Here is a 13007-nt window from a genome sequence, read left to right as displayed (position 1 = left end):
TTCACGCATGCGTGGAGTGTATGGAGTGTACGGGAGTGATTCACGCAATGGTGCGAATAGTCACGGCCATTTTTAATATCAGGTAGTTCAATAAGCTCATTTGCAACTAATTAATACTTCAATTCTGCTACTTTTGTCTACCAGGCATACATACGTATACTCTTCTATAGATGGATTTTCACAGTCAATTAATACTATAAAACAAATACAATGGAAAAATAATAGACAATAGTACTAATAAAGAAAAATACAATCGTTGAGATGATGAAAAGATGAATAATAAAAAGAGGGAGTAGAAGAGACCATTCATGGAAAAATTTGATGCTATAATAAATTCTACGAGATCGAGCATTATTAACCGTATTGGTATCCGCATTGGGCAGAAGACCTAATATCCTCTGGCCTCAGGCAAATCTGTTTATAATTAGTAAGATGATCCTGGATGGCGAGACCTCACTGACCCAATTCCACAAGTGACTCGTGGAACCAAAAAGCCCGGTGTACCGTGAATGTGTACAATTTTGGCTGGTGGTGGGATAACTCAGGATGCACTCTCATCGTTAAGTTTCAATTAAAACTAATTACCCAACTGTGGCGAATTTTTACAACATGGGAAAACCCGCGGGCTACTCAAGATTTATTGATTTAGTGACCTGCGAATTATTATTTCTATTAGCCTACTTATCACCAATCTTTTCATCTCACTCTTTCGCAGTGATAACATTTTCAAGTATTTCCAAGGAGTAGATACTTTACGAGTTTATTGAGTCAGATGACTCTTGAGGCTCGTTCAACTTAACTGGCACCAGTCCTCCAAGTCTCATTTCAGCATGAATAATTAATCACCAATTTTAAGTGAATTCTTACTGAAGGAAGTCTACACCAATATATAATAAAATATCGTGACTCAAGCTAAGGCATGAGTATTGCTATTATTGAGATAAACGTATTTCTTGCCTCTTATCTCACTCTTCAACGGAACAAGCGTGCGATATAAACTAATTTTTTTTACTTTTGTTTGTTTTTCTTTTTCGTCGCATGCCTGTTGCCAAGATTATTATTACTGGCAATAAAATTATCCATTTGTCGAGTTTTTTTCCTTAGTAAGCCGCCAAGAAGCCGCGAAAAAAAAAACATGAAAAAAAAAAAGAAATCCCAAGCGAACTCAGGTGACGTGTATTTAGATTACGCCCTTTCACTAAGTCTCATAAACTTTAATCAACCTAAAAAGAAATGAATATGAAAAAGTGCCAATAGAAATAATTTGATTTAATAAATTGAATACCCGGAGATTGACCTCGTGCGCATAGAGGTAGAGCAAATATGTAGGTGATGGAAAATAAAGTCACGGCCTGCTCATCATTGATTCCTTTGTCACTTCAATACTCGACCTCTGGCACAGCTTCTACGTAAACCACTATCGTACAAAATATTCCCCAGGTGGGATTCTGTACTAACGAGACACACGACTGGCAGTATTGTAATGATTCGAAAAGGAGGGGCCTAGGGGCGGGCTTGTTACAACCGTAAACCATTTTCCACATAGTAGTGTGATTTAATGATGTCGTTCATGTGTATTCATATGTGAGCCATTGTTGACAGAATTGTTCATCTCTTCCTTTTTTCAGTAGATTTCATTAGATATATGGATCGATAAATTAGGATACAATATTTTATTCTTGAAACTTAATTACTATGTTTACGTGAGACTTGCGAAAAAACGGACAAAGGTAATCATGAATACACTGTAATCCTTTCTGTTATCTCTATTTGCTGATTTAACAATCTTTCCTATATATTAGAGGCTTTCCAGCAGTTTACGCTCTGTATTAGGAAATGTTTATGTCATATTGTTCCACCATCAATCGAGAGTTTTTCTATTATAGAGGAATTTCGCATGGCTCATGGAGAAATTATTACTATGAACCAAGAGTTGTGAAGAATCAATAATCCACTCTAGTTTTCAACCCCTACTTTCAATACTAATCTAATGTTTATTGAATTAGATTGGACGATCATGAGTTCAATTGAATTATTCAATATTTAAATACCAAATAATGCTGCAGACTGCAAATCTATAATTAGAAAGAACAACGAAAGAAATATGCACAAAATCTTCTTCAACAAATAAAACATGTATTTATGTGTAAAAATAATGAGACTATATGTTATCTCAAGGGGCCTGAAGCACCAGGGAAGAAACGTTGAGAGAGAAAGACAATCAGAGAGCAATCCCATAGATATCGATAATTCAACGAGTGAAGAGAATTGAGGCCTTATGAAAATCCGCACCGCGAAACTGTTTGAACACCTACAATAGCAAGTTTTTATTGTCCTTCCTTTCTTCTTTCTATAGTTGCCAAGTCTAAGTTGCCAGAGCAGTGCAAAGGGGGGGGGGGAGGTGGGTTGCGTACTTGAGCAAATTTCATTATAATCTGCCATATTCGTATTCCACAATCCGTGAATCTTTCCATTGCAGAAGTAAAATTTTGATTGGCATCAAGAATAAAAAGTACGATTCAAATTCATGATACAATGGTGGGATAGCTCTATAATTGACTTGAGTTCTTCTGCAGTAACTTGATGGATGTTATAAAAATTTTTGTTCATTTGAGTATATTTCACATGCGACCAATAGAGTGATTCTCCTACAAATACCATAATATTGGAATATTGGTACGACTAATGCCTTGACTAGAACAATGTTAATTATTTAATGCCTCACATATTCTGTCACCAACTGTTGTAATATATTGAATGTATGAGGCACGAATTTGTTCACCTCTATTTTCTCAAGTGTGCCACATTGTTACAGTATAGTCAAATACTTGCTCAACATCGCAGGCCCTCCAAATTTTTGGGGGAAAAAAAATAGAATGTCATGACTCGGGCATCCAAATCCCCGTTGTAATTAGCATGTTTATTGAAATTTCAGAAAAAAAAATATTTCGTTCATCTTTTCATCAACTTTTCATCATCAGTGTTCTCTCTCCTTAAATTTTACATGAGTGAGACGTAAAGTCGTCTAGCATCAGTGGTGAGATCGGGCGAATATTCTCCACAAGCTTATATGATGTGAGAAAAAGAGACAAGTGAAGTAAAAAGAAAAAGATGAAAAAAGAAGAGAATAAAAACGTGAAGAAGCTCGGTTTGCAGGAGGGGGCAGTGGGGTTGTGCGTATTAGGGTGAAATATACTGGTGGTGGAGGGTAGACAAGACGGCGTGGAAAAGAGTGAGGGCAACTGGAGGGCTGGAGGGTAGGTGGAAAGCGGGAAAGCTCGAAGGCATCACGACCATCAGTTCACTCCGGCCCCGCCAGCCGTGCAAGCTACACCGCCATATTACCCTACATTGAGCTGTCAGTGTGCGCCCGCGCGTCATCGCCTCAATTGCAAATATGAACAGTTAAGGTGGTTATAACAAGACAATGAAAGTTGAATACTGAATAATTATAACTTGGAATATTTTTAGAAGATTTTTCGAAGAAAAAAAAATGTATATATAAACATATATTGAAAAAAAAATTGGGGATCAGTGATTCAATGGATTTTTCTTTCTTCCTCGTCTCGGGAAAAAGTAATGTGTTGACACATGTAAGGCATTCAACGGTGACGTTCAAAATTTGCAATTTTATTATTTCCAACAAATTCAAATTTTGGATTTGAGAGAGAGAGAGAGAGAGAGAGCTGATAATGTTTTTGTTTTCAAATGAGTGATAATTTTATAATGTCATCCATGGAATTTCACAACATGTTAACTGCTGCTTCAGAGTTTCGTGGTTGTGACTCTTTACATGATCAATCGTCCTTCAGTGAAAGTAGAATGGATCAGAAGTTGTAATTGTGACAATTGCCGTTGGATAATAGCACATCTGAACAATCGCCCTGTGTGGTCATTGTTTACAAAATGTACAGGGAATGTGATCGATTCTGGATGGTGGAAAATGCCGGTAAGTTGACAACACTGAAGAAACCAAAATTAATCTTTCAAGATATGTTGCAAAATTCAGAATGAAAAAAAAAAATAAAAAATGAAATTGCTATTGAGAGTGAGAGCTACTATTCTGGAAGGTTAATATCGTAAATTTGATACTTTGATTGGTGGGACTTTTGGTAACACGTGTTGAAGAAAAAAACTGGGCAAATAATATAATGTCAGTAGACGAGTTTATATATTTGTAGACATTATACGCTTTATTTGATCGGACACGAGGCAAGATGTCCTCGATTATAAAAATAGAGTCAAGAGATTTGTTGCGGGGGATCGTTCACTAGTTGGTGGCTACTGATGAACCACTCGAAATTATTCCTATTTCTTGGTACAATATAACATCGACATTATTGCTTTTTCGAGATCAAGTTACGAAACGCGATTCAAAAATCATCTGGTATTAATAAAACTACTACCGCACATTAGGAACGACTCAAGGATGAAAAATGAGGTTACTCAAAAAGATGGAGATATAAAAAAGTTAATATACTAGAAGAGTATATATATAGATTATGTGAATAAAGCCTCGGTGGATTAATGATTCTTTCCATTGACACAAATCATACATCTTGTTTCGCTTTCTATAATCATTAACGAATGTATATTCAAAGGATTGTAATTATTCTCGACGAGTTGGATCATCAGAAATATCTTTTTCTCATTAAATTTTCATTTTCTTTTCATTGTTCTTATACATTTTTTAATATTAAACAATAATTGTCAAACTTATGGTTAAGTTGACCTTTTGTGCTGATGGACAAGTTTTCATTCAGTATTATCATGTGATTTGGTTTGATGCATTTGGACCTTAAATATTAATTATTGCACTTGTGTAAACCTTTATCCACCCATCTATTTATTATTATAGAATAGGATTATTATGATTGTTTTTTAGAAAGGAATTAATTCATCTCATCAGACTTTGGTTGAAAATTTCTTGAACAATTCCCATTTTAGCTATGAAAAGACTCTTTTGCAAGATTATCCTTTATCACTCAACGAGTACAAAAGATGGACCAGAATCTATGGATAGGAGGGTAGAATAAAAAAATTGTTCTTTGTCCCTCTTGGACTAAATGCATTGTTTGCGACATTGGAATAAGGAGCCATCAAGGCTCACCGCTTAAACTTATATGCCTAACCTGAATAAGCCAATTTCCCATATAAATTTGACATGACATCGGGGAGATACAGACAGTTGGGATGGGGGATTGCACCTAGAGCTTTAACATAGGTCAGCGTCAGCATCGTCAGATGTTTTGGGTTTTGAAAAATTGACTCATTATTAACTGACGGACAATTATAAAACGGTAAATATGGAAGGATATTGAATTTGCAACAGATGAATCTCACTTGCAGGTGGAATTTGTCAAGTGTCATTGAACCAATTTAAAAAGCCTTTAATCTTCATAGCATAACAATTTTATTTGGATATTTTCATATATTCACAATTTTGAAAATGCCGACATGATTACTAATGGCTGAAAATGGATTCACCTACACCTGTGTCCCCCTTAAAACGTTATTACTATAATATATAGCCATACAAAATCTGTTCGACTAAACAAAATTTCTTATGTATTTTGTTTTATTATTTATATTCAAATGTCAAATGATAATGCACAATTGTTACAAAGAATATCTTTCAATGAATGAGTTTCATTTTGCACTGCCGTATGAGCGGCTTGAAAAGCAGCAACCTAGGAATCCCACGCACATTTCAAGTCTGAGAATGAGTGTGGGATCAAAAGGCATCTATACAATTTATATCAATTTTCAATCATTATGCGAGTGTACAAAATTTAACCAAATTTTATGTCAATTAGTAAGGCGACAACAAATTTTGTCATACAAATAGCAATAGACAACAAAAAATGAACAAAAAAGCGGAGAAATTCAATTTTGAAGTGATACAATTGAAAAGAAAAAAAAATACTGAAAAGAAAATATCCTGTATCGATAAGACTGTGTGACCTTGAGGAATACTCATATCACTCCTCAACTATCGATCATTACATATAACCGCAGTATAGTAGTTCTATAACGGCACCCGGAAATACAGTATACACCTCCAACGAATGAGACCTTTCACACTCCCATACATTTTATATTTTTAATTCAACTCTATATATTTTTTTATGTCCACAGGATATCATCGTAGTACGCATCCACCGCCCTACATAATCGACAATGTAAAATGAATTTGAGCTGCCAGCATTCACCAATGCAAGATGAAATAAAGAGACCAATTTAGTGACGAATAATAATGTGACGAATAAAGGAAAAGAGGAAAAGAGGAAAAAAAGGAAAAAAGGAAAAAAGGAAAAAAGAAAAAAAGGAAAAGTCATCAAATTGTGTGAATATGTGTGAATGTCTGAATCAAGAAGATGAAGATCAATCAGATGATCAAGGTGAATTGTCTAAATCGGTGTTGAGTGAAATCAGATATTCGAATAAATCCTAGAATGGAGCGTGACGAGACGCTTGAACGAGTAAGAAATAATGAGTCGGTGGTTGGTTTATTGAATTTTATAAATTCTACTCAACAAAATCGCTCAATAGCTAATCACGAGAGTCAAAATCTTGAAGCAGTATTACTCTGGATCACCAAAGCCATTATCATGAGCTTCATTATTCTGGCAGCTCTATTTGGAAATTTACTAGTGATTGTCTCGGTAATGCGACACAGAAAGCTGCGAGTAATCACAAATTATTTTGTTGTATCACTAGCACTCGCTGACATGCTTGTTGCGATATTTGCAATGACTTTTAATGCTAGTGTTGAACTATCAGGACGGTGGTTGTTTGGTTATTTTATGTGCGACGTATGGAATTCATTGGATGTATTTTTCAGTACTGTATCAATACTCCATTTGTGTTGTATTAGTGTTGATCGCTATTATGCTATTGTTCAACCTCTTGATTATCCATTAATCATGACTAATCTGAGGCTAACAACAATGCTGGGCGTTGTTTGGTGCTCACCGACAATCATAAGCTTTCTACCAATATTTGCTGGATGGTATGCAACATCTGATCATCTGGCGAAGCGTGAGCAACATCCTGAAGACTGTGAATTTCGTGTTAATAAACCGTATGCTGTGGTAAGTTCAAGTGTTAGTTTTTGGGGTCCCGGTATCATCATGTTGATTATGTATTACAAGATCTACATGGAAGCGGATCGACAAGAGAGACTACTTTATCGGTAAGTGAGTCAATAATTTCCAACATTATTAATTGAATTGAATTGAATTGAATTGAATTGAAAAAAAACCCAATGTAGAATTTGGACATTTCTATGGTAGCCTGATGTGGTCGACTAATAATTTGAGATATCTGTCCATTTTCATTTGAAAAGACTCCCCAAATATATCCCTTATCTGTTTCTCCACCATTTTACCGGCCTCTAAACTATTTCCTCCATTTTCCATTGTTAATTTCTCAATCCTCTTTTGATATGTCTCAGCAATATTTGCCTGGCGCAGTCGTAATTTAAGATTTTTCAACATAATTGCAAGGATATAATCACCAAAGTGTGAAAAAACGTTTTCCAATTTTTCTAAAAATTCCGAAGAATCGTCCATTTGTATATTGCTGGATAACTGTTTAACATCATCATTTATTCCTCCGTCTTGCTGGTTAAGCGTGTCCACTTTAGCTCTAGTTTTTTTATCCTGAAACGCTCCATTATTATTATTATTTTATTTTCATTTCTTTTGTTAGATATTATTATACAATACAATATTTCCAACAGTGTCTCGGCCGAGACTGTTCGAACGGAAATGTCTTATCTACCTCGGAAATACTGGGAGACGTTTTCTTATCACTGAAGGTAGAGCCTAGAGTCCCAGTTTTCTGCATCCTCTTGCCATTCTCGTTGACCTCACTCTCGTGCGCCCCTCCATCCCTGTCAGCTACCTCTTGATTCACGGTGGCAATGGTGGGCACCTCATTAGCATGTCTCCCCCTCACATCACTACTTTCCAGCTTACTCTCATCTCCTTCATCTTCAAACGTTGGCGCAGCCACACCTTGAGGCTTATCCGTGACTTTTCTATCATCCAGGCTACCTAAAAACAGACGTTCAACTTCATTCTTATTTTCAACATTGCGAAAGGCTGGTTTTTTGCTTTGTGTCCAACTTATATTTCTTGAGTTTTCTTTTGGCAATTGAGAAACTGCAAAATTTTACCAGTACCACTTAACTTAAATTCTAAAATAATCACTATATAATGAATAATCTCAAAATTACGATATAATTTTGTGTCAATTGCGTTATGTCGTCTCTGCCCAATGTCTCTGCCCAACAAGTCTCGTCGTTCAATACTATTTTCCCTGATACATCGATGATTCTGTAAACAAGCAAACAAAGCTCTGGACTACTTATTATTATACTTAATTTTCTCCTTACCGAGCATTTTCCCCCCGACGAGCGCGATACCGCTAAACTTTCGTTCCAACATGACTTTACAATATCGCGGTCATAGTAACGCCTCGGGATAGTGCCCTCTGCATCGATTCCCTTTGCAAACCTCCTTAAAGAGTACGACTTTCCTCCAATCCGTTTACTTTTACTATGGAACCCATGTGAATCAGCCAGACTCCTCTTCTCTGACATGAATTTTCCTCCATCCTTGGAAATCAAATCACCTGCTCTTGAAATATCTATTTCACTCGATGAAATGAAAATGAAAATAATGACAATTGAGATTATATATTTCATGATGAAACCCAATTGGTAAAACAACAATTGCGCGCTTAGAAGTAGGTGAAATTAGCAGTGTAGGTACATGCCGTATGGAACTCGTTAAAATTTTTTCCTCGGCATACCGAGCAATTAAACTCACTATCAATTAACGTTATTTGTTTGCTTTTTTTTTTACCTCCGCAACAAGACCGGTTATCACGAGAAACAGACTGATAAACAGAGGAGGTGCCAGGAGTAATTTCTAGTATTACTTTGTAGTTACTTTGCAGTATTTACCGAAAGTTTCCAAGTTTCCAGGAGTCTGAAGAATTCAAGCTATTTATAATAGTACTTCATTAATTGTTTCTGTAATGTGAAACAGAAAAATATTTCTTTTCTTCACCATAATTTTGGCCTTTTGCTCACTATCCCAAACCAAGACCATTTTATTGTTTACTAACAATAATTTTTGGAACGTACCTTATTTGGAGAGTAATCATTCTCTGAAATTATCACTGATATTTTAGTTTAAATATCATTGAACTTGACATTGTAAGTATTTGTATTTATATTTTTGCATGGTAGTGATATTCCAAGTATGTTGAAAAAATAGGCCAAACGCCGCCCCCGCATTTTATTTTCTCACCTTCTCGACGGCATTATCTTGACTGAAGAATAGCCCTTGATGCTAATGCAGTCAAGATGCGCAAGGACAGAATTATAATCCGGGCCATTTTTATTTAATCTGCGGTGGGTTTTTTCATTGAGCCTCATCATGTAGATTTTCATTCCGCTATATCCAAAAAAAATTGTGAAAGGATGTTGAGACTCGATCGCACCCGAGAGTCGTGTTACGATCGATACGCGCGCACCTGACCCCAGTAGCCTGGAGAAATACGTAGCTGAAGGCTACACCTACATTGCTTTCAGTATATATAGTTCACACGACGTAACAGATCATAAACACTAATGTTAAATTGGAAAAGTATCGTACTCAAGTACTACTCTCCTTCTGGGGTTCAGAGATCGATGCTTTTCACATAATTGAGAATTGATTTACAATAGAAATTAGTAGCCGTTTTCTATCGTTTTACTTTATTGGAGTCAACTCTTCTATATCTGAAAACTGATTATATTAGAGTATAACGGAGGAAAAGGAAGCGAAATTCTTCGAAATTAATTACGTTTGCAAGGTTGTCTGATCAACTGATAATCAATTTATATTTTGAAAAATTACCGTCAAAGTATTCAGTAAGTATCCAAAAATCGTACATAATATGTGCTTTAAAAGAAATGCATCAAATCAATTATCCAGAGATTAAAATATTTCGATTCGACATTATCAACAATCCTTCTTTTCCTCTACGTCAAAGGATCTCGATTAATAGACCCTTTGTGAAACACAGAGTGAAAAACGACTAAAAAAAAAAATATTTTTCCTTGCAAGGATTAACTTTTGCTAAGACACTTTCATATTCATCACAAATGATTCTTCATTGATTGCCGAAAATGATATCAATCAAATAGCACTGATATAATGCTAATGTAAAAATATAGCGTTGTTTAACAGCCAATCGTGTTTTGAAAGTCCTTGGTAATAGTCGGCCAGCATGACCAATTAAAAATGTAAATGGATTCTCGTTGAAAATTTCACTAACGAGACGAATGACACGCGAGTCATTGGAAGCGATATTAACCCCAAGAGGAGAATAATGCAAGCTACAATGCAACAGTTTGTTTCATGAATTTGCATAATAGTCGAACCATAATTTCTGGCCCTTTGCCACTATAGGTTGTTGCTTTCTTTTCTGTGGCCTCGTTCATAAACTACATCCATTAACCCAACTCATTAAATTGTCTCCTCTATGCGTTTCATTTTTTTAAATTATTGTTGTTACTATTATTATTATCATTATTTATTTTCTATAAAACTTGCTAAAAGAGTTTGTGCAAGTGTGGTGGATTGGACGTTGAATATAGATCATAACTCGGTCGAGCTCTGAAAACTTAAATTGTCAATGTGACTTTAAATATGAAACTGATGGGCTCGCTCGAGTATCTCAAATTTAGACGATTTTTTCTCATTATTTCTCATTATTTTATGGGAAAAAAAACAACACAAACTTTAAAATGTTGTTTATATTTTTACCTATTTTTAACACATGTTAGGAGTGGATTTTGCAGCATTTTTACGATAGTGTAACAATGATTTTATCTTAATAATCCCCATTCCATATATTTTACCACTGATCGATGAAAAAAAAAAGAATAGCAAATAATATTTTCATCACGGAAAATTAACGCCATGCACGGCTCAGTGTTCCGGGAGTTGCGCAGCCATGAATCTCTAGTTCCATTTTATTCACAACTCACTCCCTCTATGTAATATCACATTATCGGTTTTGAGTAGAAATTCATAGATATACCGTGAAACATCCGACCGATTCGATGTGCTTGTTTTTTTTCTTTTTTTGAAGATTTATAAAAAAAATTTCGAAAAAATCCGCGCATTTTCTAAAAACATCATCACCTCCCATTCCATTTTTTTCACATTCTACATCATTTGCAGGTAAAATGAGAGCAGGATGGTCAAAATAAAAAATTACTCGACCCAAATTAATAATGCACAATTGTATTATCTGCTCTATATTTTGCCAGCGAATGAATTATTGCCTGAAAATTGAGGGCATCCCTGGACCTGGCAACACTAAATACGTATATACCAATAAATCCTTAATTCATCTTGAGTGTGGCCACAATGGGTGACCTATATCAATTTCATACCCAGCCGTTCTCCTATCCGCGTTAATTACTAATTAACATAACAGCCGGTTAGTTTGGCACAATAAAGTATTTGCGCTGAGAACAGGCTAAAAATTCTAGTGAATAATTTTTAAAAGAATAAAACGAGAATATTTCACATATGCGAGAGAATAAGAGACATATATGTATAGTTGACGCTCCATATACAATACACAGACATACATTCCAATTGTAACAATTGGTCCATGAATGTGAGAGACTCTTTCTGCAGTCGTGTGTTTTCTCTTTTTCTTCGAGTGCTACTAATTCTTTTGATGAAGAAATACTACACACTATTGCTAGGGGTGAGAGGTTATTTTCATAAAGGGTACAACTTTAGCTGAGAGAATGAATTCCATGTTTTGCGGGTTTTTTATCATAATCAGCACGTCGTCATTTCTTGTTTTTCATTCTTATATCATATCACGGTCGCCGTCTTCTCATTACTTTCTCACTTATTTTTTCTCTTAACAAAAAAATAAAATAAAATAACCACTCGAAGAGCACCTCATCATCGGATTTGCAAATCCGTTAATAGCCTGCTTCCAATGGCATCTAATTTTTCCATTTGCAAAAGAATAATATCATACCCCAACCTCGCTGCTTTTCATTACCCATAATTTGAGAAATATATAACATTTTTCTCAATTTTCCAATAGAGGGAAAAGCTACGATACAAAGCTACGGTAGAGCTAGAGCTGAATCCTTTTTCCAATCTTTTGGTACATCTGAGCAACTCAATAATCGATTATCGAACTTTATCGAGCGTACTTGTGCTTAATCATCGCTCAATGAAGAATGACTACGTGTATGTCTTCATTCAATACTTGAAATTTTTCTTACACTCTTTGGAATAGTTGCGCTCGCTGATTTTAACCACCGTGTTTTGGGGGCAAGTTATTCAATTTCTCGTTAACTATTTGGAAAACACTCAGTGGTACAGAGCCAGTACGGAAGAGTAACTTTCCTTTCAACGTAATACAGCGTATGAGAACAAGTTTCGGAACGTGAACACAGTATGATACAGATATATATACCTATACGGACGGAGTTGAACAAGCGCTCAAGTAAATCAAGTATGATCGTATACTGTGATAATAAAATTTTTCTAGGCTTTCGTTATTTTGAGCAATTTTTAGATAAATAATCAATGGTAATAACCATTTTGAAAGAATTTCCACAACTTTTTCAATATTATATGTAGTATGATTTTCTGATATAGTGGAAAAATCATATGCAGAAGAATGATAATTAATGTTAATGCGGCGCGAGCGTAGCGATATATGAATATCGAGCTGGTTTGGCAGCTAATTCAAAACAGTTTGATTGTCAAACCAACTCACAGCTTTGCATTATCATTTACCCCATGTTCCTCCTGAGAAAAAACCTAAGGATCATATTTTTTGAGTCAGTCACAAAAGCATGGAGATATTAAGTAGTTACTGTTTCATCGGAAAAGCTCTCTAGATAAGCTGGTAAAATCTACAATTCAGGGACGTGTGTCGAAAAAAAAAAAAAAAAAAAAAAA

At 35.3% G+C, this 13007-nt stretch overlaps 1 protein-coding gene across 2 annotated transcripts in view; it reads left to right on the top strand.

The window, feature by feature from the left end:
• LOC107042345 (octopamine receptor beta-1R) overlaps nucleotides 1-13007 on the top strand; it is a 24160-nt gene that overhangs the window by 2447 nt on the left and 8706 nt on the right. Inside the window, exons 1-2 of one of the 2 annotated variants that reach the window (XM_015263349.1) lie at nucleotides 3319-3949; nucleotides 6139-7195. In XM_015263349.1, the coding sequence (XP_015118835.1) occupies nucleotides 6456-7195 (740 nt within the window). In that variant the 5' untranslated portion in view covers nucleotides 3319-3949; nucleotides 6139-6455. Of the gene's footprint in view, nucleotides 1-3318; nucleotides 3950-6138; nucleotides 7196-13007 lie in introns of those variants that run through there. The other variant, XM_015263350.1, reaches the window with a different exon arrangement.

This window comes from Diachasma alloeum, unplaced genomic scaffold (assembly GCF_001412515.2).
Source record: "Diachasma alloeum isolate Michigan unplaced genomic scaffold, Dall2.0 Dall_scaffold_00443, whole genome shotgun sequence".
Classification (NCBI taxonomy): domain Eukaryota; kingdom Metazoa; phylum Arthropoda; class Insecta; order Hymenoptera; family Braconidae; genus Diachasma; species Diachasma alloeum.
This window is presented reverse-complemented; position numbering and strand designations above follow the sequence as displayed.